General features: G+C 43.2%; 2 protein-coding genes across 7 annotated transcripts in view; one reads left to right on the plus strand and one right to left on the minus strand.

Annotated features, from left to right (window-relative positions):
* Positions 1-1967: 1967 nt before the first annotated feature.
* Positions 1968-26506, plus strand: LOC128582107 (histone PARylation factor 1). Of its 2 annotated transcripts, none has more exons than XM_053585685.1 (8): positions 1968-2066; positions 6830-6989; positions 8239-8425; positions 9387-9485; positions 11947-12097; positions 17420-17507; positions 18444-18616; positions 25944-26506. In XM_053585685.1, the coding sequence occupies exons 1-8, from the start codon at positions 1983-1985 to the stop codon at positions 26148-26150; spliced, it is 1149 nt and encodes a 382-aa protein (XP_053441660.1). In that variant the 5' UTR covers positions 1968-1982; the 3' UTR covers positions 26151-26506. The 2 variants fall into 2 exon arrangements, with proteins under 2 accessions (XP_053441660.1, XP_053441668.1); XM_053585693.1 differs by lacking the exon at positions 25944-26506 and adding an exon at positions 20612-20852.
* CLCN3 (chloride voltage-gated channel 3) overlaps positions 26321-27664 on the minus strand; it is a 48186-nt gene continuing 46842 nt past the window's right edge. For all 5 annotated transcript variants that reach the window (XM_053585640.1, XM_053585662.1, XM_053585647.1 and 2 more), the window contains one exon: positions 26321-27405. In XM_053585640.1, coding sequence (XP_053441615.1) covers positions 27247-27405 — 159 coding nt within the window. In that variant the 3' untranslated portion in view covers positions 26321-27246. The remainder of the gene's footprint in view (positions 27406-27664) is intronic.

Here is a 27664-nt window from a genome sequence, read left to right on the forward strand (position 1 = left end):
TCTCCAGAAACTGCAATGGAGCCCTCCTGTGGCTAATTTAATCCACCCAATTTCCCCGATCTAAGCAGAAAAATCACATAAAGCAGCAGCTGTGGCCATGACAATGCACTTTGCATCCAAGGGCCCTGGGAAGATGCAGCTCTATGACAAATTTGTATTTCCTCAGAAAGAGAAATAATGCCTGAAGATGGAAGGAACAGTTTACCTCTTTATTAAGCAGACAGCACCCGAAGCCACTAACATCCATTTAATAGGGGTCATTTACCAAAGGGAAAGACCTGGAATTTAGGAACTATGTCAGCAGTGGGAAAATAGATATACCAAAAAGGTCCCACTTCTGGGCAGTACCTGTGGCTCAGTGGGTAGGATGCTGGCCCCATATACCCAGGGTGGCAAGTTCGAACCCGGCCCTAGCCAAATTGCAACAAAAAATAGCTGGGCGTTGTGGTGGGTGCCTGTAATCCCAGCTATCCAGGAGGCTGAGGCAAGAGAATCGCCTAAGTCCAGGAGTTGGAGGTTGCTGTGAGCTGTGACGTTACAGCACTCTACCGAGGGCAACAAAGTAAGACTCAGTCTCTAAAAAAAAAATAATAATAATAAATAAATAAATAAAAAGAAAGGTCCCACTTCTCACCAAACTCTCCACGCTTCTTAGTCCTAGCTCACTGGTGTGTTTTTTTGTTGTTGTTGTTGTTCGTTTGTTTGTTTGTTTGTTTTGAGACAGTCTGACTTTGTCGCCTTTGGTAGAGTGCAGTGGCATCATAGCTTAGAGCAACACCAAACTCCTGGGCTCAAGTGATTGATTCACTTGCCTCAGCCTCTCCAGTAGCTGGGACTACAGGCACCCAGCTATTTTTGGAGATGGGGTCTCTATCTTGCACAGGCTGGTCTAGAACTCCTGAGCTCAGGCAATCCACCCACCTCAGCCTCCCAGAGTGCTAGGATTACAGGCGTGAGCCACCAAGACGGGCTAGTGTGTTCTTATCTCTCTTAGCTTCCATAGGAGGCCCTAATAAGATTGGTCCCTTTGTACCCTTCACACCTGCAGCACCCTCCTCTTACGCAGGCACTGTGTGCAGTTGCTGCCCAGCCAGGTTCCCTGCCTGCTGCTCAAGAGGAAACCAGTACCCAGAGGCAGCAGGGTCGCAGCAGAGAAGGAGCTGATTCCGCACAGTGCTAAGGGGGGAGGAGGAAATTCTTAAAGCAGCTTCCCTGAGACCTGGGGAGACGGGGTATTTAAGGGTAGTTCGACAGGCAGGGGATTAAGTAATGACATCACTAATTGGCTAAGTCTGGGGCAAACTTATAAGGGTGTGGACATCGTCCTTCCGTGTTGCCTCAGCTTCTGGGTCACGATTACACTTGAGTGGGTTTCTGGGTACGGACACTGGCCTAGCCGGTTAGCCAATCTGGCTGAATGTGGGGCCGGAAAATATCTCAGAAACTACCTTTAGGGTTCCAAATGTGATGTTATCTACAGAGGAAAGTTAAGAATCCTTACAACCACCAGTGTGTACCTCCAGAGTAGCAGTTACAGAGAAGCAAATGAGGAGACAGTGGCTGATTATTATAATTATTTTGTGAGTTTGGGGGCTGTACTCTAGCTCTCCCCTTGCACTCCTTCATCAGTCTGGAAGGGCGATTTCAGGTACCAGGGCCACTCTTTTCTGGAGACTGGTACACTCGAAGCCCTCACTCCCAGGGGTGGGGAACCTGCAGCCTTCTGATTTCAAGATTGTTATTTTTTAAGCACAAACGAGGCAAAAAAAGCTTCATCTTTCTGTGCTGCACCCTTTTTAGTACAGGGATTTGTTTTGTGGAGTTTGGATTTGGAGATATGACCGCACTTGGGGCTCTGGGGGAGCCTCCTGGGCTTGAGGCCAGGTTCCCGCCCATCAAGGAAAAAGAAAATACGCAGGCGCAGGCGTATTCGGATTAGCGGCTTTTGAACCGGAAGCAGTCGGCGACGCCCGGAAGCAGCTATGGAGCGGGGCGTTTTGTGGCTCCGCGGCCGAGGGATGATCGGTGGCGGCGGGAAACGGAGGCTCGGCGGGCAGGGGCGGCAGGTACCGGCCGGAGGGCTGCGCGGGCCAATAGGGCGCTCTGGGTGGCAGCCAGGGTGCCAAGGAGCAGCACGTTCCGTACGTCCGCGGTTATTGAGCATCTGCTGTGTGCACGGGAGCTGTGGTCTGGGCAGCTGCCGGCTCTGCTGGGGCCGGGCCGGGCAGTAGCGAATGAGCGTTTTACCGCACCTGTTTTGTTCCGGGTTGTAATAGTGCTGTGTACACACTGAAGGACTTAACGCGTCCCAAGCTGTTAAGGAATACTTAAGGCAAGTCGCTTTTGGAGAGGGTTTGTGAAGGCAGCGAAGACAGATAAGAGGTCCCCGGACATAAAGAGTGTTGGGATTTGGGGGCCTGGCTGGAGCCCGGGAGTTGGGAAAATCAAAGGGCTCTGGTCACCAGACGACAGAAATGCGCACGATTTCAGAAGTTCCGTGAGCACAGAGTAGCAATAAGGGGAATCAGGCAGCGAAGAAGTGTCGCTGTGATAACTGTATTAAGTTGGACAGGGTGAGATGTCATTAGAGGGCCACGGCTGTAGGTATAGTTCATATGGGGTCGTACGTTCTAGAAACACGAAGGTAGAGGATAAATGTAGCCTCTGGAGGGGACAGCTGCCCCAAATTCCAGTGGTTAAGGGTTTGGAGATGCTGAAGCAGCTTACGGGTTAAGACACAGCTGAAAAAAAAAATCTGTCTTTGAGTGCTTTGGTGGAGTGATAGGCTTCGTTAGAAATACAAGACAAAAATGTAGGTGAGTCCACAGAGACTCACGTGTGACTCCATACGAAGAATACCCCATACCTGTGGGTAGAGACAGAGTCTCACTTTATGGCCCTCGGTAGAGTGCCGTGGCCTCACACAGCTCACAGCAACCTCCAACTCCTGGGCTTAAGCGATTCTCTTGCCTCAGCCTCCCAAGTAGCTGGGACTACAGGCGCCCGCCACCCTCGGTATATGGGGCCGGCGCCTTACCGACTGAGCCACAGGCGCCGCCCAGGTATGGGGTATTCTAACGACATAACGACATCTAACGACATCTCACCCTGTCCAACTTAACAATACAGCCTGAGTACTTTTCTCTAAAACTTCGGTTATCACCACCACACTTCTTTTTAGCATGATTAGAACCAACCATAATGGCCAGCGTTTCTATCTTGTGGGCTAGGATTGTTTTGTGTATTTTTACCTGTAGTAACTTATTCCTTGGACAACTCTATGATAGCATATGTGTACTACATAATACTTTTTTTGTAGATGAGAAAAGAAGGCACACAGAGGTTTAGTAACTTGCCCAAGGTGTCAGCTAGAAATCAGTGGAGTCTGGACTCAACTCAGGCAACCTAACAGTTATGCAGAACTGACTTTCAGCAAGGCAGGTTAACGCTTTTCCAGCATCGTAATTTGGAGCCAGTCTGTGAGAGCCTAACCAAAGACAGTTCTAAAACAGAAGACAGGATAAGACAGGGTTTGATGCACTCCTGCTGCTCTGTGTTTGTGGTTGGAAGCAGCAAAATGAAGTGTCTGAGAATCTGTGCTTCGAGCCAGATTTAAACCTGGATTTAAGTCCCTTCTCTTCCACTTCCTAGTTAGGGACATGGGAGAAGTTAACCTCAGTTTTCTCATCTGTAAAATGAAGATATTTGTATGTAGCTCATAAGGGAGTTGATTAATGAGTTAATTCATAGAAAGTGTTCGAACAGTGCCAATAGTACATAAGGGCTCAGTAAGCATTACTTATTTTTACTATTAGTATTAGTTTTTAATTTTAGTATTACTCTTTGGTATATTAACAACATTCAGTTGTGGATCCATATTTCTACAGCATTTTTGTTTAATTTTTTTATGACTCGAAATGAGGCATAATAACTTTGATCATTGGTCAGTTCGTATGTCCTCTTTTTCCTTATTTAAGGTTAATACAACAAACACCTGTGAACCCGTTGACCAACTCAAGATTTGACAATCGCTCTACGATTCTACGTATTTATTCCTCCTTATCTCCCTGTCTGTTCTGCCCTACTACTACTGCTTCCTTTTTTTTTTGAGACAGAGTCAGACTCTGTTGCCCTGGCTAGAGTGCCATGGCATCATCATACCTCACAGCAACTTCCAAACTCTTGGACTCAAGCAATCCTCCTGCTTCAGCCTCCTAAGTAGCTGGAACTGCAGGCGCCCATGACACCCAGCTAGTTTTTCTATTTTTAGTGGAGACGGGGGGTGGGGGTGGGGGGGGTGGGCGGCGGTCTCAGTCTTGCTCAGGCTGGTCTCGAATTTCTAAACTCAAGCCATCCACCCGCCTTGGCCTTTCAGAGTGTAGGATTACAGGCGTGAGCCACCTCTGCCTTCTTCCTATCACCTGTGTTTGTTCAGTGACACTACCATCTTCAATTTTGTGTTTTCCCTTGCCTTTTAAAAATAGTGGGTTTTTTTTGAGACAGGGTCTCATTTTGCTGCCCTTGGTAGAGTGCTGTGGCATCATAGCTCACAGTAACCTCAAACTCTAGGGCTCAAGCGATTCTTTTGTCTCAGCCTCCCAAGTAGCTGGTACTATAGGCACCTGCCACAACGCCCAGCTACTTTTGGAGATAGGTTTTTGCTGTGTCTCAGGCTGGTCTCAAACGCGTGAGCTCAGGCAGTCTACCTGCCTTGGCCTCCCAGAGTGCTAGGATTACAGGCATGGCTAAAAATAGTTTTATCTCCTGTGAGTGTATACCTGAACAATACTGATTTTTTGTTATTTTTGAACTTTGTGAGAAGCTATCATGCTGCATATAATCTTAGAGGACTTTTTTCTTCATTAAATATGTGTATTAAGATTGGTCCATATCCCTTGGTACATGGAGGGGATAATTCCAAGACAGCCCCCACCCCTCGAGTATACCAAAATCTATGTACATTCAAGTCTTGAAATGGGCCTTGTGCGATGAAATGTAATACTATGTTTGGAAGCCTTCCTCGTTTTTCATTAGAAAAGGAAACACTTGACCCTGGAATAATATGGGCTGACCTTCGATGAGGGCCCACTTAGATGTGGATTTCTTTATATTCTCAGATATGAAGTCTGCATATAGGGAGGGCTAACTTTTCCTTTACTCAGTTCTCTGCGCAGAAGGTATTTCATTTGTTTGTTGCTTTTAGAATCCATGCCATTGTAAATGTTCTTGTATGGGTCATTTGGTTCATAAGTACATTTTGTAGTCTCTGTTACCTAAAATCAATACCCTTGAGCCTGTTGGGAAAATGGAAAATATGAAAAACATCTAGTCGGAGTTTGTCAACCTTAGCACTGTGGACATTTGGGGCCAGATGGGTCTTTGTTCTGTTGGGGCAGGGGAGGGGAGGTTTCCTTTGCATTGCAGGTCACTGAGTAGCATCCCTGGCCTTTACTCCAGTAGATGCCACTAACACCTCATTGTCCTGATTTGTGGCAACCAAAAAGGACTCCAGTTATTGCTAAATGTCCCCTGGGCTTCAAAATCACCCCCAGTTGAGAACCTCTGATCTAAATAGGAAGAATAAGGAGGACAAGAAATTAACCCAAAAAGAAAGGATTAGGTTCCTAAAAAGAAAGACTACTAGTTAGAAAACTAAAGACAACTACGTTCAGCTAAGTATAGCATCTTCATAGGGAGTTATAAATATCCAATATGTGTATGTTATAAAGCCCAACATTCTTACATAACGAAACTATATTGCAGAGGTGCTAGAGATGAGTATTATACCCTAATACTTATCTTGGCATTAAAAGGCCTTTTCTGAACTGGATTTTTGGCCTAGACTTTCAAGCGGGGATGTCCAACCTGTAGTCTGTGGACCACATGTGAATTAGTTGAGGACCGTTTTGCTTATCCGTGGTGTCCAGAGTCAAAAATTATGTACAAACCTTTATCTGCTCATCAGCCTTCGTTAGTGTCTGTGTATTTAATGTATGGCCCCAAACTCTTCCTCTAGTATGCAATGGAAAAGTAAAAATGTTGAACACTTATGGTATGGTTTAGTGCTGTCCTGCTGATCTTGTTGATACTCATCATTGTTGCTGACCTTTCCTCTTATTTGGAATATCAAAAGGGAGGTGTCTTGTTTTGAGGCAGAATCTCACTCCATCGCCCTGGGTAAAGTATCCTGTCATTATAGTTCACAGCAACCTCAAACACTTGGGCTCAAGCCATCCCCCTGCCTCAGCTTCCTGAACAGCTGGGACTCAAGACACCCATCACCATGCCCAGCTAGTTTTTCTGTTTTTAGCAGAGATGGGGTCTTGCTCTTGCTCAGGCTGGTCTTGAACTCCTGAGCTCATGGGATCCTCCTGCTTCGGCCTCCCAGATACTAGAGAGGTTATCTGTTTTTAAGTTGACGACTGAGTGATGATCGTACTGAATATCCCAGTCAAGTTCTTTTTGACAGTTTGCTTCAGTTGTGATCAGCAAATTTAAACAAAAGACATGATAACATCCTGTTAAATAAAGGGGGCCAAAACCTGCCTTTATTCCTCTTTTCCTGCTCTCTACTCTTTCTTGTCCATGTTTTATTTATCTTAGAGAAGTAAATTTAAAGACTTCTGGGGGTCTCTTTTAACCACTATATAAACTGTTGCCCGGAAGAATCCCCAGATTTTACTCAGGAACATCACTTAGAGAGTCTTGAAGAAAACATGTGTCTCGTTGAGTTGGGTGGACAAGAATGAGCAGTAACAACATGGCCAGGAAAGTTACTGAGGTTACTAAGGGTGATTAGGAGAACTAACTTTTGTGTGCCAATTTTCAGTGTGAAAAACCAGTTGATGTGAAGAAGAGTAAATCCTGTGAAGCTGATGTCTCCAGTGACCTTCGGAAAGAAGTAGAAAGTCATTATAAGCTCTCTCTACCTGAAGATTTCTATCACTTCTGGAAGTTCTGTGAGGAGCTTGATGCTGAAAAGCCAGCTGGTGAGTTGCTGCAGTGTTGTTCTGTGAGTCCAGAGAACACTTACCAGGAGACTGGGCCAAGGGCATAAACATTTCATAAACAGGGAACATTTTTAAAGATGTCTCTAATAAGAGAAATGCAGTGAGAAAAATATAAGTTAAGGCTGTAAGAGTATGCCACTGTCACCTGTTACACTGGCAAAGGTAAGTCGTTGCTCTCTTTGGGAGAGTAAGGAGCACTTGGACTATCACAGGAATTGTGGTCTTTTAGCAGCTCTCTAAGAACTTGTGATCAGGTGAAGAAAGTTACGTTCAAGGAGATTTATTGAAACAAAAAACAGGAAATGGCTTAAATGCCTGTCAATAACACATCTACTCATACTCAGTAGTATTCGTAGTTTGAAAAGACTGAGGGAGATTTTTAGGAAATGATGAAGTATGATGCCCGAAATATCTTAAGTGAAAAGAATATGTATGTATGCTACCTACCATTAGTACTTAAAAAAAGTCAAGGGCACACACAGCCCTGTGTATCTCTTGTGCGGTTGCTCTGAGAAGGTACATGGGGACTGATGATGGGTTGCATGAAGTTACTTTTCACTCTACCCTTTTGTGTTGTGTACATTTTTTAAACTAAGATGCACTCACAGACTACTGGTGGAAATGTGTGTTGGTGCCTGCTCTGAATTCTGGCGATATTACAGGACAGCTGTGCATAGGTTTCTTAAAAAAATAGTCATGACTGTATACATACTTACTACCAAAGATGTTTGCTGAAGCATTTTTAGAATAGTAAAAAAATTAGTAAGTGTTCGTCGGTAGAATAGATGAATAGCTATCTCTTTACAATGGAATATCATATGTTATTAAAATCAATCATGCAAAATAGGCAGAGTGTGGTGGCTTACACCTGTGATCCCAGCACTCTGAGAGGCTGAGCGGGGAGGATCTCTTGAGCTCAGGAGTTTGAGACCAGCCTGAGCAAGAGCAAGAACCCAGACTCTAATAGAAAAATTAGCCAGGCATTGTGGAGGGCACCTGTAGTCCCAGTTAATCAGGAGGCTGAGGCAGAAGGATCATTTGAGCCCAGGAGTTTGAGGTTGCTGTGAGCTAATGCCACAAAAGCCCAGGAGTTTGAGGTTGCTATGCGCTAATGCCACAAAACTTTACGTAGGGTGACAGAGTCAGAAACTGTCTCAAAGAAAAAAAGTATATTACTTCCTGTCTGTCTTCAGAAAGTATTGCTTAAATAAGCTTGTTTTCTTTATAGATTCACTTTCTGCAAGCCTTGGACTTCAGTTAGTGGGTCCTTATGATATCCTTGCTGGAAAACATAAAATGAAAAAATCAACAGGCCTGAATTTTAACCTTCACTGGAGGTTTTACTATGATCCTCCTGAGTTCCAGACCATTATTATTGGAGATGATAAAACTCAGTACCACATGGGGTATTTCAGGTAAAGGATCTTTTGTTCTCTAAAATACAGGTACTGTCCTGCTAGTGTGTATAAATGTGTCTGGGGAAAGGCCTTGTTTTCCCCTCTTCATGGACACATGAACCATTTGTTCTTGCTGTTACCATCAGAGCCTTCCCTGGGATGATTTTACTCTCACTGGTCCTTTCTTTGAGGTTATGAACTTCTTTCCCTTTGAGGTTCAGAAGAGCTCTTTTAGCCCAAGAAAGATAATTTAGAGCAACTGTTGTGACCTAATCTGTGTGCTTCCATGAGCTCTGGGGTTGGACTGGTCCTGCTGTTTGTGTGATCCTGTGACAGTTATTAATGACCGTGGCTCTCTGTGACTCAGTTCCCTCTCATACTCAGGGATTATGAGAGTTAAATGAATGCACGCAGGATGTTTTGGATGAGAAGAAATAGAGGTGGCCCTTGGGGAGAGATGCTGTCTCTCCAGGTGACGCACACCCAGGGCAGCATCCTGGTATGGCAGAGCCCACATAGGCTGGGAGTGATTATGTGGATTCTGCTCTGGCTTTGACATGAACTTAATAGGCTTTGGCAATGCCTCTCTAATTGTTTCCTCAATTTTAAACTAAAAAGGATTTGGTTATATATATGAATAGTATTTTTTTTTTTTAACCTCTGATAGTTAAGAATCCTGTCCTTTTTCTGTTTTTCTTACTTTTCTACAAACTCTAAAATTATGATGGTGTGTATAATTTTTCCTGCTTCCTTTGGCAGGGCTTGTTCTCTCTTTCTTTATATTTGGGTATAAAAGCAACCAGGTCCTAAGAATCTTAATTTTCGGTTCTGCTATATAACTAAGATTTGTCATAGATATTCTTGAGAAAGTTAGAGCTTAAAGTTGGCAAATTTGTTCCAATAAAAAAATAAAAACATATTTTAGGTCTGTAATATAAATTATGGGCAGCTAAATTTTTAATATCTTTTGTTTAAACAGGGATTCTCCTGATGAACTTCCTGAATATGTTGGTATAAATGAAGCAAAGAAAAGTTGTATGATTGTTCCTAGTGGAGATAATGTGTTTGCTGCAGTCAAGTAAGAAATATTTAAGTTCTACTTATCATTGTGTTTATAATTTTTGTACTCCATTGGTCTGTTACAAATGGAATTTGAGGCAAGCCAAAAATTGTAGATTTTTAGAGATCATTTCCATGACTTTTGTTTTCTACACTTCTATTTTGGCACTCTTCATCAAAAAATACATATACCTCTTATACAACTATTTTATTTAATGAAAATAATACTTAATCTTGGCCTCAGATGGCCCATGGCAAAATCATTAAGAGTTCATTATAAGCGCTCACTGCACAGGGTTAGACAGAAGGATGTGATAGAGTGAAACAGGTGCTCATCAATCCTGGAAGGGCTGGTGGGGCAGCTGAGCTCCCAGGAAGGACAGTAGTGTAGCAGCCCATCTGGCCCACCAATGGGTTTTAACATCTCTGCCACCATTGAAGAGCTGGGGAGTCACCATCACAGGTGGCTCTAGGAACACCTTACCTTTGACAATGACCTGTGCCAATAAAGTGGATGCTTACTCCTGCCTGTCCACCCAGTGTAGCCAAGGACAGGTGCTGAGACCTCTGTGGCTATGCTCACTGGTGGCAGGACAGAAGCACAGCCTCCCTGTGATGTCCCTTCTGCCATGCATCTGTGTGGGGCAGCAGGTCTGGGTAAAGCCTGAACTGGAGAGCAGAGAGGGGAGCAGCTGGTTCCATAGGGAGGGGCTAGGCTGGCCAGTCTGCTGTGTCAACCACAGATAGGATGTGGAGCCATTTGCCAGCGGCTATGTAGGCTGTGCTGTCATGAAACGGAGAAAGCAGTCTCTGCACTCCAGATGGTGCAGCATGTGTGTGTGTGGCCTCCAAACATCTCCCTCAGAAACCTTTTCATTCCCTGTGATTTGATGGTGCAAGTCTGCAGTGAGAAGGATTCAAACTAAGGCGACCTCAGGCATCACTGGGCCATGCTGTGTATATACATGGTACATGCTGGTGTGTCCAAGGGACAGGCACAACATGGGTGGGCAACAGGTTCTTAGTTCTGCACACAGTAGACCTTCTGTAAGCTGACCCTTGCAAGGGACTGGCAGTTGACACACAGCAGTGATCACCATAAGGCACTAGGCCTGCTGTACTGACATGTACATGTGGTGCACGTCTGTCTGTGAAAATTAGGTCAGCTTGAGATGGTCAGTGTAGGGAGGCTCTACTGTATAGTATTGCTTCTGTTTCCTGATAGGTAAATTGGACCTAAGCTCTTCATGGTGCCCAGCCCAACAAGTTGTTACGGTGAATAGACAGACATGAGCTTCCTCCTGGGAGTCTGGTTCTGGCTACCCCCAGAGTGGGGGACACTGTGTCCAGCTTGGCGGTTTACTCTAGCCTTTTACATTGCTGGCAGAAATTGTAATTTGTCTGTGATAAACATAAAATTATTTTTGTAAAACCTACTTTTGTATAAGCTTATAAAGTAGCTATGCCTTTCTTTTATGGTTTTGAAATTTTCCTAACACAAATTTAAACACTACAAAAAAGTCCCTTAAGGCTGGGTGCAGTGGCTCATGCCTATAATCCTAACAACACTTTGAGAGGCTGAGATCAGTGGATTGCTTGAGCTCAGGAGTTCGAGACCAGCCTAAACAAGAGCAAGACCCCATCTCTAAAAAATAGCTGGGTGTTGGGCGCCTCCCAATTATACATGGGAGGCTGAGGCAAGAGGATCACTTGCGCCCAAGAGTTTCAGGTGGCTGTGAGCTGTGATGCCCCGGCACTCTGCAAAGGGCTACACAAACCAAGACTCTGTCTCAAAAAAAAAAAAAAAAAAAAAATCTTAAGATTTATAACAGTGTCCTTTTTGATGTACTTTCTTATGCCAGATTTTTTCCAAAGCAGTATGCCATTTCTGAATACCAAGTGATATAACTGAAAACTTGATTAATCTTAGCTTTCTAAATATCTCATCTTGATTTAGACATTTAAGAGATGTTACAAACTTTTTTTTTTTTTTTTTGTAGAGACAGAGTCTCACTGTACCGCCCTCGGGTAGAGTGCCGTGGCCTCACACAGCTCACAGCAACCTCTAACTCTTGGGCTTACGCGATTCTCTTGCCTCAGCCTCCCAAGCATCTGGGACTACAGGCGCCCGCCACAACGCCCGGCTATTTTTTTTTTGTTGTTGCAGTTTGGCCGGGGCTGGGTTTGAACCCGCCACCCTCGGCATATGGGGCCGGCGCCCTACTCACTGAGCCACAGGTGCCGCCGAGATGTTACAAACTTTAATCATATGTTTGCTGTTTTTGTGACTGGCGGCTTTTTCATGATACTGTTTTCTCTCATTTTAAATAAACTATTAGGCATTTTGAGAGAACTGTTGGTAATTAGAGACTTTTTCTTGCATGGAATTTGACATTTTTAACCTAGCTCCCTTAATTTCCAAAGGCCTGTGTACTTAATATTGGCCTGCAAGATAATAAAGGCCTTTACTTCTTTTTCAGATTATTTTTGATGAAAAAACTTAAAGAAGTAACAGATAAAAAGAAAATTAACCTCTTGAAAACCTTAGATGAAAAACTCACAGAAACAGCCAGAGAACTGGGATATTCACTGGAACAGAAAACCATGAAGATGAAACAGAGAGATAAGAAAGTATGATTTCATCGTGTTGGTCTCTACTGTTTGCTGTTCAGTAGGTTATTTTCTGTAATTTCTTCCCATGTGTACTTCACCCTTCCTTTCTCCAGCCCCACTGAGAGGGAGCTGGATGGCTTCTTCTGGCTGTCCTCTGCCTGGGCTACTGGGAGGGTAGTGCTGGAGTAGGGGCTACTGGCCCCAGTAGTTAGAGCACTGGTAGAATCTTGTAACTGGGTGTCCCTGCTGTGCCATGTAGCTCCTGCTAGCCTTTGCCACTCTGGTGACCTTGCAGTGTCAAGCATTTCATAAAGTGAAAGCAGCTCTGCACATAATATTTACATATGTACATAAAGAAATTTAACATCTGATGGCTGAGGTCTGGTAACAGTGCAAGGTGCTTTGCGGGTTCTGGATCTTTCTGGTTTTCAGTTATCAATATCAGAGTAAGTTAATAAGCTGAAGAGTTCTGCTTTGGGGTAAATGAGAATTCTGTGGAGGAATTCTGACACAGTCTGTGGAGAAGCATTTGTCCCTGGAATGAGAGCTCACCTGGGTGTTGCTCCTGCGTGATCTAATACCAGGAAGAAAGCACCTCAGTGTCCTTAGTGTTGAATATCGTGTTTCAGATTTTGATCTTGGTTCAGCTTGCAGGAGTGATATTCTGATAAATTTTATGCTCTAAATTGCAGTCTTTGAAATTCTTCTTTAGTCCTAAAAGACCAGAAATAATTTCTGAAAACATACCATGAAACTCATTACAATGTGGCACTTTTAAATAACTTTAAGATATTTTATTGCTGTTTTGCCTTTCTGGTCATCACAGGTAGTGTCACCTTATGACTAGGATAAAGGGTACATTTCCAGTGTTTGAATGTATTCCTTCTGAATGTGTTTGCCTTATTTGTCTTGACTAAAGTCTGTGCTTTTGTGGACATAATAGCTGTTAGCAAATTTTTTAATCAGAGTTTTGTTTTGTTTTCTACCATCAACTAATTTTTTTGGAGATTTCCTTAGTTCTTCCCCATAACCATAAATAAGATATGATTGGGGTTTAAATTTCATAGATATGCTTATCCTGGATCCCTCCCCCATGAGGTTTCTGTAGTGTTTGTTCTTTATATAGAAATATCTGGTAAAGGGCGGCACCTGTGGCTCAAGGAGTAGGGCGCCGGTCCCATATGCCAGAGGTGGCGGGTTCAAACCCAGCCCCGGCCAAATAAACCAAAAAAAAAAAAAAAAAAGAAATATCTGGTAAAAACAAATACGAAGAAAAAAATTAGAAGATCACCATGATTTTTTTCTTATGATTATACTTTCAGATGCTTTTCTTTTTTTCTTTTGTTTTAGAGACAGAGTCTCACTTTGTTGCCCTTGGTAGAGTGCTGTGGCGTCACAGCTCACAGCAGCCTCTAGCTCTTGGGCTTAGGTGATTCTCTTGCCTCAGCTTCCCTAGTAGCTGGGACTATAGGCGCCTGCCATAACGCCCGGCTATGTTTTGTTGCAGTTTGGCCAGGGCCTGGTTTGAACCCACCACCCTTGATACATGGGGCTGGCGCCCTACTCACAGTCACAGGCACCGCCCCTCACTTTTCTATTATGTATGTGTGTGTGTGTGTATTATTTTCTTTTCTTTTTTTTTTGGCGACCGAGTCTTACTTTATTACCCTTGGTAGAGTGCTGTTGCATCATGGCTCACAGCAACCTCAAACTCTTGGGCTCAAGGGATTCTCTAGCCTCAGCCTCTCTAGTAGCTACTGACTACAGGCGCCTGCCACAACACCTGGCTATTTTTAGAGACGAGGTCTTGCTCTGGCTCAGATTGGTCTCAAACCTGTGAGCTGAAGCAATCCATTCCTCCACCTTCCAAATGCTGGGATTACAGGCATGAGCCACCCTGCCCGGCCTTTTCTATTACATTTCTAAGTTTATTCTTTTATATTGTTGCAATGGTTCTCATTTAATTCATGTTTTTCTATTTCTCAAAACTTCCATTTCAGTAGTCTGAGTTTGTAGCTGTGTCCTATGTGAGAGCAGTGACATCTCCATTCAGGCACAGCAGAGCACGGGTTTGCACGCAGACAGTGCTTTCAAATGCTGTGGAATGCAGAGTCCTCATGAGCTACCCCCTTGTCTAACCCTACAACAACTCTGCAGAGTAGGAGTTAGTGTGTTTTACAGATCTGGACACTGAGGGTGCAGGAGGCGTGTGTCCTGTCCAAGGTCTCAGGTGACAGACTTAAGGCCTAATCTCACACCTTACCATATTCAGCGTTCTTTCCACTCTGTATCTAGATTTTTTATTTTACTTTTAAAAGTGTTGGTTAAATGATGCTATAAAATGAGGGTATCTGTTTCATCCACCTCTGATCTGATGCCTCAGGATATCTCCTAGTAGGGAGTTTTCCTATGTTTATAAATCCTGTTCTTTATAATAACATTAGAATTCTGATGACTTCTTAATAATTGATAATTCTTTAGGGACAGTTAGTACAGTTAATCTAAAATTGATTAATAGATGTGATGGTGCCTATAGTCCCAGCCACGCAGGAGGCAGAGGTGGGAGGATCTCTGAGCCCAAGAGCCTGATCGCACCACTGTACTCCAGCCTGGACGGCAGAGCCAGTGTCTAAAAATGGTAATAAAAAGTAAAAATAGGTGGCACCTGTGGCTCAAAAGAGTAGGGTGCCGGCCCCATGTGCCAGAGGTGGCGGGTTTAAACCCAGCCCCGGCCAAAAACTACAAAAAGAAAAAGTAAAAATACACATACCATGCTTTTTGTTGTTAGGTCATTTTAGCCTGACTGGGGAAGAAAAGTCAGCAGCCGTACCACTCACTGCTTGCTTTCTTTGTGTTATCAATGTTTTGTGATCTGCATTTTATATTTACGCATATGTTGTGATTATTATGTCATATTGCTAAACTTAATCCACCTCAGAATTTTGAGTGGCTGAAGTTTAGGCTGTGGAAGCTTCACACAGAAGATAACCCTGCCACAGACAACCTTTTATACCTTTAGTCACACACTTTGCCAAGGGCCTGCAGTTTGTGTGTGCGCCTGTGTAGTTTTTGTTTCTAGTCTTTTGGGTTATTTTTCAGTCCTTTTAGTCTTTTCCATGCTGATAGGCATAAAATGATTCTTCATTGTTTTTTTACTAACATTTCTTTCTTTTTTTTTTTTTTTAATTTTGAGACAGAGCCTCAAGTTGTCACCCTGGGTAGAGTGCTGTGACATCACAGCTCACAGCAACCTCCAACTCCTGGGCTTAAGTGATTCTCTTGCCTCCACCTCCCAAGTAGCTGGGACTACAGGCGCCTGCCACAATGCCCAGCTACTTTTTGGTTGTAGTTGTCATTGTTGTTTGGCAGGCCTGGGCTGGATTCAAACCTGCCAGCTCTGGTGTATGTGGCTGGCACCTTAGCCGCTTGAGCTATGGGTGCCGAGCCACTAGCATTTCTTTGATTGTGTTTTTCACTTTTGGCCATTTGTGTTTCTTTGTAAACTGCCTGAACTTTGACCATTTTTCTGAGGATTAGAATTAGTCTTGTGTTTTAATTTGTATGTTAGTATTTTCCGTTATTTGTAAGACTTCCTTTTAGTTTGAAGACGTTAATCTTTATTTTACTGTAATACACATTGCAAATATTTTTCATCAGTTAATTTTTCCACATTTTATTCTTGATTTGACCTGTTTTTATACAGTCAACCCTAAAGTCTTTTCTTTCTCCAACACACAATTATAAAAAAATTTGCCTTTCGTGTTGTGCCTGTGGCTCAGTGAGTGGGGCATCAGCCCCATATACTGAAGGTGGCGGGTTCAGACTCAGCCCCAGCCAAACTGCAACAAAAAGATAGCTGGGCATTGTGGTGGGCGCCTGCAGTCCCAGCTACTCGGGAAGCTGATGAGGTGAGAGAATCGCCTGGGCCCAGGAGTTGGAAGTTGCTGTGAGCTGTGATGCCATGGCACTGTACTAAGGGTGATAAAGTGAGACTCTGTCTCTAAAAAAAAAAAAAAATTTGCCTTTCATTTCTTCTAGTAGTTTTATGGTTGTATTTATACATTTATTCTTTAAATCCGATTACAAATTATTTTGGTATAAATGTTAAATATAAGGCAGGTACTTCATTTGTTTTCTCCCAAATGGTGAGCCATTGTCTGAAAACTTCTGTTAAATACTCTGTAGTTTCTGGCAGCCGATATAAAGGAATGGCGTGTGGACCCCTCTGGTGAAAATGTTTTTTGTTTTTTTTTTGTAGAGACAAAGTCTTACTTAATCGCCCTCGGAAGAGTGCTGTGGCATCACACAACTCACAGCAACCTCCAGTTCCTGGGCTTAGGTGATTTTCTTGCCTCAGCCTCCCAAGTAGCTGGGACTACAGGCACCCGCCACAATGCCCAGCTATTTTCTTTTTTGTTGCAGTTTGACCAGGGCCGGGTTTGAACCCGCCACCCTCGGTATATGGGGCCTTTTTTTTTTTTTTTTTTTGAAACAGAGTCTCACTTTGTTGTCCCCAGTAGAGTGCTCTGGTGTCATAGTTCACAGTAACCTTAGACTCTTGGGCTCAAGTGATTCTCTTGCCTCAGCCTCCCGAGAAACTGGGACTAGTTACCCTCCATGTTGCCTGGCTATTTTTAGTGATGGGGGTCTAGCTCTTGCTCAGACTGGTCTCGAACTAATGAGCTCAGGCAATCCACCTGCCTCAGCCTCCCAAGCGCTGGGATTTATAGGTGTGAGCCACTGTGCCCAGCTGAAAATGGGTTCTAAGATGCTGAGACTTGGCTAAGAGGACTTTAATGTTTAGAGTTTAGCCTTCTATCTTGAGAGTTTCCAATAGACTGCATACAGAACTGGAATACTTGAAGTGCATGTTTTGTTAAAGACCTGAAACTAATGTTTCTGGCATGACTAAAGGGAAGAATGTAGACTGGGGTAGGGGGGTGTTATGGGTATCACTTACAAGCTCACTGGCCATGTGATCTGCCTCCAGGAGCCACACCACAAAGCTGGAAAGTTCCTTCCCTGTGAGAAGTTTGCAGATAAGCCTGACTGTCCAGGTCTGCATTTAGCAGGGCAAGTGGGAGGAGTTCTGTTCCCACATCTCCCTGTTAACAAGAGTTTTCCCCAAGTCATCCTGTGGCACTGCATCCTTACACTTTGGGAGGTGCTTGAGCTTTGCCTCCTGTGACAGGTGCACTGGGTTCTCCCTCAAGAGATCACGTTACAGACTTCCAAGTAACTGGTGCAGTCTGTTATGTTTTGGCAAAAATGTTGAGAGTTCTTTGGGAGTTTTGTCTATCACCATGATTAAATTGTCTTATTTTTTTCCTTTAAACTTAGGTTGTGACAAAGACCTTTCATGGTGCAGGCTTGGTTGTTCCCATAGATAAAAATGACGTTGGGTACAGAGAGCTCCCTGAAACGGATGGTGGGTAACACATTTCCTATGTGAACGTGTAATGCCTCCCATGTGTTGGGATGTGTTTAGGTAAGCCTTCTGTGAAGTACTGACCATAAAGGTTTGAGTCAGTCATGCCTGGGTTGAATCATCTGTCACATGGGGTTAATGATATTTATTTCAAAGGACAGTGCTTGCTGCATAGAGCCCAAAATACGGTGGTTATATATATATATATATTTTTTTTTTGCAGTTTTAGCCGGGGCTGGGTTCAAACCCACCACCCCTGGTATATGGGGCCATTGCCCTACTCCTTGAGCCATAGGCGCTGCCCAATACGTCAGTTGTCTTGAAGAATTTTAGCTTATTTCCTAGTTATTTTTTTCTGAACTATTTTGGAACCTTTGATGTTACATATTGTTTTGCTTTTTTGTTTTATTTTTCAGCTATTTAAAAATGCAAGAACATTGTTAGGCAGTGAAAAACAGGGCAAGCTAAGTTTGGCCTAGCCTACTGCACTAGCCTACTGAAACTGATAGTTTACATAAAATCACAGTTGCAACTAAATCCATTATGAAATAGTTTGTTAACAGAGACTCTTGTTAAGCCATTTTTATGCTTGATTCCTAAGTAGAAAAATTATAAAACTTATATTCTAAATTATAGTGCTACAGATTAGTACACAAAGTAGCACCAGTTACTACTGATAAGTCTATTAGCTTGTTTTTTCCTCGTATGAAAGTCATGACTTTCATACGAGGAAAAAACAAGCTAATAAACTTTTTCCTTTTTTTCTCCTCTTGCTTTGTCATCTAGGCTGGAGTATGGTGGCCTCAGCCTTGCTCAGAATCCTTAAACCCAGGGTGCAAGAGTTGTAAGCGAGAGCCACCATGCTTGGCTAGTCTTTGAGAAGACAGTTATCATTTTTAAATTGTGTAATCTTTTTATATCTCTGAATTCTTTTAGGTGACCTCAAGAGAATTTGCAAGAAAATAGTTGAGGCTGCCAGTGACGAGGAGAGACTGAAAGCTTTTGCTCCCATCCAGGAAATGATGACCTTTGTGCAATTTGCAAATGATGAGTGTGACTATGGCATGGGCCTGGAACTGGGGATGGACCTCTTCTGCTGTGGTTCCCATGTGAGTAGAGAAAGTCTCCATTCCTGCCTGTCTCTCACACGCATGCACACTTACACCCTAGGTTCCAACATAGGGAGGATATGGATTCAGCTTGTATTTCAAGATGAACTTTTTGAAGTGTTTTTTTAAGCATTTGTTCTAGGAGTATTTATTTGAAATTCACCTTGTATGCTGGCAAAGGTGAATAACCAAGATTATTTGCTTTTAGGTTTACATTAAAGTGACCAGACTTAGGAGGCACAGCATAGGGACCTGCCTTCAGTTGGCGCAAGTGTTTGCTGCATATGTGATACCTGCAGATCTTCCTGTAGGCCCCAGTTCCCTTTCGTTGTGGGAGGCGGTATTTGTTATTGTGTATTTTAAGTGTGGTTGATGTTAAATTACTAAAAAGATATGGTTCTATTTGCTTACTAAATCAGAAGGTTGTTTACATCTGAGGCCCTGCTTACTCCTGCTGTAGCTGCCTTGAACTTAGGCTGAGATAAAACAGGAGCTTTAGGGGCGGCACCTGTGGCTCAAGGAGTAGGGCGCTGGTCCCATATGCCAGAGGTGGCGGGTTCAAACCCAGCCCCGGCCAAAAACCACAAAAAAAAAAAAAAAAACACCCTTACTAAAAACAGGGGCTTTAACATACTTCGCCCCAGCTTGCAGCTGTGTAGACGGGCAGCTTTTCCAACCCTGTCTGTGTCTTTACCTGTGAAATGTGTCTGCAAATGGTACGCACACAGACTACTTCATCTGCATTTAGCCTACTTAGTAACCAAGTCAGAGGGAGCAAAGCATCTCACCAGCTCACACTGGCAGTCTGGTTACCAGTCAGTGTTTTAAGTCAGGCCAGCAGTTCCTGACTACCCAGTGCTAATGAATCACTTGGAGACACTGTTAAAATGCAAATTGTTTTAGCAGGTCTGGGGAAATGGCTGTGCAATATCAGTGAGCATCTGTGTCGTCTTGTCCACAAACAGGCTGGGGATTCCCCCTACCCCCAGGTTTAATGTTTGGTGGGTCTTGAGAATTTGCATTTCTAATAAGTCTGGACATTAAGTTGATCCCCCTTGTTAGGGTGTTACACTTTAACAACCTGCTATAAGCCATATTATTCTGCCTTTCTCTGCCTACCTTGTATGTGGTTGCCAGTAATACTTACCAGTAAAAATAATGTGTCACAACCAGGATGATAGTCAGTAAGCAGTCAGAGTAGCGCCAAGCCTGCCAGAAAGGACCCATCATGAGGTGAGAGCCGTTTGAGGTGTGAGCCGGCTGGACAGCTGGCTTGGTTGTTTTGAGAGTCAAATAGTATAAGCCATGAGAAGGTTTAGGACAGGACTTACGTCGAGCACTAAACAAAAGTTTATTAATAAGTCAACTAAAGAATGTGGTGTTTTTAGTTCTACTACCCTGTTTCCCTGAAAATAAGACAGTGTCTTATTTTAAGGTGTGCTCCCAAAGATGCGCTAGGTCTTATTTTCTAGGGACGTCTTATCTTTCCTGTAAGTAGGTCTTATTTTCGGAGGATGTCTTATTTTCGGGGCAAGGGTAGTAGAACTAAAAACACCACATTCTTTAGTTGACTTATTAATAAACTTTTGTTTAGTGTCTTTATTTTCGGGTAGCATACATGTAATAGTCTGAAAGAGCTGGATAAACCTGTGACTCTGATTGGGGTGGAGGAGCTGCATCATGGAGCTGAGATAGAGAAGGGATTTGAGGATAAAGGGGTGAGTGTGATGTGCAGACCATGTTCAGCACAGCTGTTCTTAAGTTAAACTTTTGACTGCTGTGAATGTACTAGAGAGAAGAAAATATTTGTGGGCATAGTTTGGGGTGAAAAAATTGGATAAAACTTGAGGGGAATAGGAAAGCTTAAAGTTCTAATTGGTTTTTATAGCTACAAGATTGTCTCAAGGATAGAATGCCAAATTCACTTGATTTTGGAAGTAGGCTTTGTTAGATAAGTGCCCGCTGATGTATTCTCTGCTTAATGTTCTTTTTCAGTATTTTCATAAAGCTGCTGGCCAGCTTTTACCTCTTGCATATAATCTTTTGAAGAGGAATCTGTTTGCAGAAATTATTGAAGATCACCTGGCAAACAGAAGTAAAGAGAACATAGACCAGCTTGCAGCATGAGTGGGGTGGCTTTGGTACATGGTTATTTTAAAGCATTAGTATTAAACTTGTGATTTGTTTTTAAGGAATAAATTTAAAAAGTAAATTAGAAACATTTACTAAAAAAGTTCTTCTTTCATGTGCAAATCAACGACAGCCAAGTCATATAATGATGACAAGTTCTCTGATGCATCACAGGAAGTTACTTTATAATGCTATGGACAGCTACAACTTCCCACAGTCTTGTGTCCGTATTTGTCAAATGGGCAACTAAAAATTTCTGAGTTTTGAGTTAAAAGCTAAAGTTTTAAGGATTAGGTTTGTGGGGAGTAAGGAGGAACAGAGAAGGGAACTTGAGACCCTGACCAACACTCACTTGCCAGGGCTATGTCCCAGACCTAACAAAGCAGCATTTTGCCAGGCAACTCACATGTTGACCCATTAGGTATATTCTTTAGGATACTTCTTTTGACTGAGTCTATAGTTCACCAGTGAGTGTATTAATACATAGCGTTAGCATAATACATAGAAATCAGTGTGGCATTTAGACTGGAAAGTTTCTATTGCAAGTCATTTCACTGGACTTCTAGAACAAATCTGTGGGTGGCTGTGTCCTACCAGACTCAGATCCTCCTCAAACTTGATGACCTTGATATAAGGGGAAACTGTACACTGCCAAGTAGCAAACCCTGTGGACTGGGCTCAGGAAGCTCAAGCTTTCCCCACAAGATTGACCCGACTTGCCCTAAGAACTGTTGTTGAATAGGATTTCTCCAGAGTTCTGTCAGCCACAAAACATAAAATTAAAAGGAGAGACTTTCCATGAGGAGCTCAACAGACGGAGCATTTGTATAGCTTGCACACATGTTGCAGGATGACCTGCCCAATGAAAAAAGTTTGAGACCCCCAAAAGGTGCTGATGTAGGACCCTTGCACTGGCTCAAACTTGGACCTTGCTTAATGTCACTGTGTCAAAACTTCTAATTTTTTTTCTTTTTTTTTTTTTTGAGACAGTCTCACTATGTTGCCCTCCATAGAGTGCTGTGGCATCACAGCTCACAGCAGCCTCAAACTCTTTTGGGCTTAAGCAATTCTCCTGCTTCAGCCTCCCACGTAGCTGGGACTACAGGCGCCTGCCACAACACCTGGCTATTTTTTGGCTGTAGTTGTCATTGCTGTTTGGCAGGCCTGGGCTGGGCTCAAACCCACCACCTCCAGTGTATGTGGCTGGCGCCCTGGCCCTTTGAGCTACAGGCGCCGAGCCCCTATCCTAATTAATGTGTAGATGATATCTGGGTAGATGATCCCTCCAGACCCCTAACCTCAGGTCCTTGATTTATTCTATCAATGATCTGGACTAGGAGTCCACAGATTAGTATGTTGTTAGTACCAATAATGAAAACCTCTTTAATCCCAAATTTGAAGTATCCTACTACCTAAACATCACCACCCATCCTTCCCTCTTTTCTTTTACTACCCCCCAAGCATTTTCAACCCAATAATACTCTCCAATTCTTTGATGTCACCATGTTTTCACCCACTGTGTGCTTGGTTCCCTCTTACCCAGCCCTTAGGTTCCACTCTTCACCAGGAGTCCCTCCTACATCTGCAACTCCACTGCCCTCCATTTGTTGCATTTTTTCTGTTAGAGCCTCAAGCCAAGTAAAAACTGCCTATTCCTTACTTGAATCTGCCAAGTATTGGGTACCTGGAGAAAAGACATGACCATGAGGGCTGGCCTCACTTAGCTGTAGGGGTGGATGCCATCTTAATGCTTCACATCACCTTTCCTCAAAGGTCACCACATCTTCTCCCACCGCATTGTTTCATTGAGAAAATACAAGCAATCAAAATGAATGCAACAAAATCGTAGCCCCTGCTAACTGCCTGCGATGCTGTGCCCGTCCTCATCTCTGAATGTGTTCAGTGTCCATGTTGTACAAGGCCTGCCATCCTCCCTTGCCTACCCTAGGACCTCCCTCACATCGTTAATCTTCCCTCTCACATACTTCCATCATTAGCAACAACAAAGGCAACGTTATCCTACATCTTAAAATCTGATCTCTCTCAGATCATTTTTCTCCTCATACATTTCTATCAAAAGAAGCTATGATATCCTTCATCTTAAAACACATTTCCTTTTCTGACAATCTTGTAGGAATTTTAATAGCCACCTCTAATTCCTTTTTCTCATTTTGCTTTTGCTTGTCACCACCCACTGACCCACTCTGGTCAGCCCTGCGTCACCTCCACACCCGCCAGCACAGCTGACCGTCCCTGAGATGCTTGTTCCTTGGCTTAGAGGCCCCGGTCCCCACCTACAGTCTTTTGCTAGCTCCCTGTCCCTTCAAATAGTACAGGCATGTGGGTGCTCAGCCCTGTGATTTTTGTCCAGTCAGCCCCAGCAGCCTCCCACTGGCTTTGGCACTCAGGCCAGCCCCTTTCCCCCAGAGTCTCTAAATGTGAAAATCTAAAGTCTAATGTCTAAACTAAGCTATTCTCCACATACACTCCCAGCCCCAAATCTGTTCTTAACCAAGCCAGTACCCTGCTGTCACCATCCAGGTGTCCCTAAATATTCAGCACTCCACCTTCCATCCACTACTGAGGACTGTTCACACCATTTTCTAGACATCCAGACTCCAGTTACCACCCCCCATCAAGTTCAGTCATGTCTTGAGTCTCTGAACCCCGGCCACTACCCACAGCTGCCAGCTGGTGTCCCTACCCCAGCCCTACCCTCTGAGGGTTGGCTATATCATGCTGCTGCTCTCCTGGCTGCCCGCTTTATGTGGAAAAATGAGCACCCACACCCAGATCTGTTCCTTCCTTCCTTCCCCTCTTCTCAGCCACGTCCAGCCACAGTGAGCTGGTAGGTGCTCCTGGCACCTTAGTGTCTGTACACAGCACATTCTCAGATGCTTTTCTCATAGATAAAGGTCATTCCATCACTTATCAGGCTTTTGCTTCAACTGCTACCTTACCCTTGAGGCCTTCCCTGATCACAAAAAGAGGGTGCACCTGTCTTCACTCTTTCTCATTAGAAGAACATCAGTAGAATGAGAATTTGCGTATGACTGTGTGATCATAACAGCAGGGATCATTAGAAAGCTGCTGATTAGTCCACACTTACCATGGTCTGACATTTGTTTCTTTCCCTATTGGAATGCAAACTCCAGAACAAAGAACAGTTCCTGGCACACCCTATGTATTCGATAACTCAGTGGATGAACAAATAATAAAGAACCTAATCTGGACTTAAGTATTGTCCTTTCTACTTACCACTCCCTGTATGCAGTTCCACTAGTAAATTTCCAAGGCAATTTCTAAAAAAACATGTAAGGTTTTGCAAGGTTTACCACGCAAATAGCACAACTTTCACTGATACACAGGGCTCTTAAGGACTGTGTGCACGAGCTATGTTGCGTGTAGCCTCTGCTCTCCTGCTGTTCCTTGCTTGCAAAGTACACAGCTTTGTGAGCTGAGACAAGCGCTTCAGACAGTACCTTTTGGGGGTTCCTTGGGACAGGAGTGCAGAGGAAGAGTTGTTGCAGGTACAATTAAAGGCCAAACCACACATTGTCGTACAGATTTTAATAGGTGTTCTGATTAACTCATCACAGTAATCATGTTTACTGTAATGATATGCAGGTTTACTACGCTAGTATAAATAAAAACACATAAATACATGTCTAAGCAACATCACAGATTAACAAACTAAGCATTCCTCATGAACCAAAACTGAGAACAATTATTAATAAAAAGAGATGCTGACACCCTTGCCCATTCTCATCATACCTTCTCAAAAAGGGTACTCAAATAAGGCGCTACACTTACTCTACTGGTCAAGTAATTTGCCAAGCAGCCAGGCACAATGGCTTCATGGCCTCCACTCTTTCATTGTTTGGCTGAAAAGCAGACACACCTCAACATATCAAAGGAAAAATTAGAACAGACAGTTACACCAAAGAAAACCAATGAGTGCATCAAAAACATGGCACTTTCCTGTATTTCAGCAGTAAGACACACCAGGGGTAGAAATGTACCCAAATTAAAAAAAAAAGTTAATGCTTTGCTATCCACCCTGAAATGTTAAGTCTCTGAAGCAGGACAGGCAAGGACAATAAGACCTGGAACCAAAAGGGAAATGTGGAAAATAAAACCCATATGGCACCTAATGTGCGAAGCTATCTGGAAAGAAACTGGCTTCTCCTCTGCAGGCTCCTAACTCAAAATGAATGGACAAGTTGCTCAGCGGCCATGCTGAGGAGGAAGAACAGTAGGAGACAGAACTACTGTTTACAAAAGGCTTCATTCTGGATGCCAAAAGCACTCTGAAGAGGCTGTGAAGAAAACCTGAAGAAAGCTTTTGGCTGTGAAGTCTGACAAAGGAGGGAAGTAATGAGGATAAAAATACTATAATTTAGGGCAACAGCACAGCTAAGAATGTTTCACGAAATTCCCAACACTTTGCTCAACTTTCGATCGTCATTCTTACGTGACTTCATGACCTTAGAAGTCTTCAGGAATTTATGTGATAGGTACATAGATAAATGTAAAAACTGCTCATTGCTGGGCAGCACCTGTGGCTCAGTGAGAAGGGCGCCAGCCCCATATACCGAGAGTGGCGGGTTCGAACCTGGCCCTGACCAAACTGCAACAAAAAAAAAAAGCTGGGCATTGTGGCAGGCACCTTAGTTCCAGCTATTTGGGAGGCTGAGGCAGAGAACTGCCTAAGCCCAAGAGATGGAGGTTGCTGTGAGCTGTGATGCCACAGAACTCTACCAAGGGTGACAAAGTGAGACTCTGTCTCAAAACAAAACAAAAACAAAACGCTCATTGCCAGTCACGTTTAAGAAAATGTCTGCAAAAATTCATTTCCCTTCCAAAAATGGATAATCATCACAGAATATTTAGGCCAGCTGAATAAGCTGCCTTTGCTAATTATGAACATAATTAAAACGGACATTTCCAAAAACAAAAAATCCAAACATTCCAGTGCATTTTTAACTTATCCTGCAAAAAGTGTGCAGTGCTGATACTCAACCATCACTGAGCACTTCAAATGTGGGACCTACTCAGAGGCAAAGGCTTCGTTCAGAATAAAATTTTATTGGCTATCTTTGCATTTCGATTATTTTCTTTTCTTGTTTAAATGGTTAACACGATTTAACTTTTGGTTTTAGTCTGCAAAGTAATTTGTAGTGTTTCATATTTTCAGGTAGTAGGTCGAAGACATATTCCAGGGACAGCAGTGAGAGATGAGAAGAGGCCTGTGCATATAGTGGCCACAGAAAAGTACCCACAGCCTGTTCTTAACCCTTGTTCCCATTGTAAACTTTGTTCATATCTCCACATTGGTAAGTCTGAATCAATCTATAAATGTCACATTAAAAAGGTAAAATTATTTAAGTGCAATATTAACTGATCTGTATTTTATAAATTTTAATCCATAAAAATATAAATAAGAATGGTAAATTTTTAAGAAAAGAAATATACATTAGTGCAAGTTAAGAATTACATTTCTTCTTCAGTGTCAGCGATAAAATACCTTAAGGAAAGAATGATTGATCTAATTTTAAGAAAAAAAAATTCCAGTGTTTTAACATGCATTTAATTATCAGATCCAGCTAAACAGAATACTTCCTTCTCTTTACTGTTGAGGCAGCAGCATTTTGTTTAATTATGCTGAACAGCACTTGTATATATCATAGTAGTTTTAGAAATAGAAAATTTGCATCAGACCAAGTCACATTATCCATTAATGTCTGAGAGACTTAAAACTTTATCCTTGAGAATCAGGGTTCATTGTTTTTAATTCCAAATCATACAGCACACAGCTGAAGAGATCGAGTTCATGCTTCACTCGAGACTTCACCTGCCTTACCAGCCTTTGCTGTGGGGCGTGGCACTGTCCCAAGCATTTAGTAGTGGCACCAACCACATGGCTAATGCACAAGGAACACTCCCTTCTTGTGATGGTGCCTCTGTAAAGTCACAGTACATCTCAATATGAGAAAGGACTGTCTCAAAAGGGTACACCAATTTGAAAAGGTTTTGTTACAGAGAGGGAGAGAGAGAGAAAGGGAAAGGCTCTTCTGGAATGTAAAAGGTAATGCTTAAATATACAATTCATTAATTAAACAGAACAGTTTTGATAAAAAAAAAGAGCAAGATCTTGCAGTTTTATAGATGGCTCAATTCAAAGTGATCCCTCCAGAGATGTGGACCAGCCTGGTCGCTGTGGTGCTAGGTGACTGGCCAGTGTGCAGACTCGGCTCTCTGGGGCGCAGTGTCTCTGGGCGTGGCCCACACTGCCAGGCACAGGTCCCCTGTGCAGAACACCAGGAGGTGACTCGCTGCTCTCAATACTGGACACTGGGAAATACCTTACTTCTTTCCTTCTCTCTCCTTTCCCTCCCCAAACAACTCCATCCCACCAGCATTACTTGCTGCAAAAACCTGGCTTTTATATTTCCTTTTTTTTTTTTAAGGGAAGGAAAACTGTGGACGACTCCCTTGGGTTAAAGAGTTGTGCTATTCAACAAATGAACTTCCTCTTCTGTCTCTTCTCTCTCCTCATCTATGGGATTCAGTTGAACATTATTGAAGCGGGGTCTTGGTTTGCCGTCTGGGCCATATGCCGGAGGATATCTTTTTTTGTTATAATGCCAAGGAGGCGCCTAGAAGAGACAAACAGAAGACTGCCGTTAAAATTGGGGGCGGGGGAGAAGCTTCAATCTATAGCTAAACCCTCTGTGTAGACAGGAAGAGAGCAAAGCAAGCAGCCTGATTTTGTTTTCAAAAGATAATAACCAGTAACCATCCTTTGGTATAAGAAGTATTATGGGCACTGATGGTGTGGCTGCCTTTGCACTGAGACACACGCCACAAAAAAGTAACGAAAAATGGGAGGACATATGACCAGGAAATGATGTTGGT

Source organism: Nycticebus coucang, chromosome 1 (genome assembly GCF_027406575.1).
Source record: "Nycticebus coucang isolate mNycCou1 chromosome 1, mNycCou1.pri, whole genome shotgun sequence".
NCBI lineage: Eukaryota > Metazoa > Chordata > Mammalia > Primates > Lorisidae > Nycticebus > Nycticebus coucang.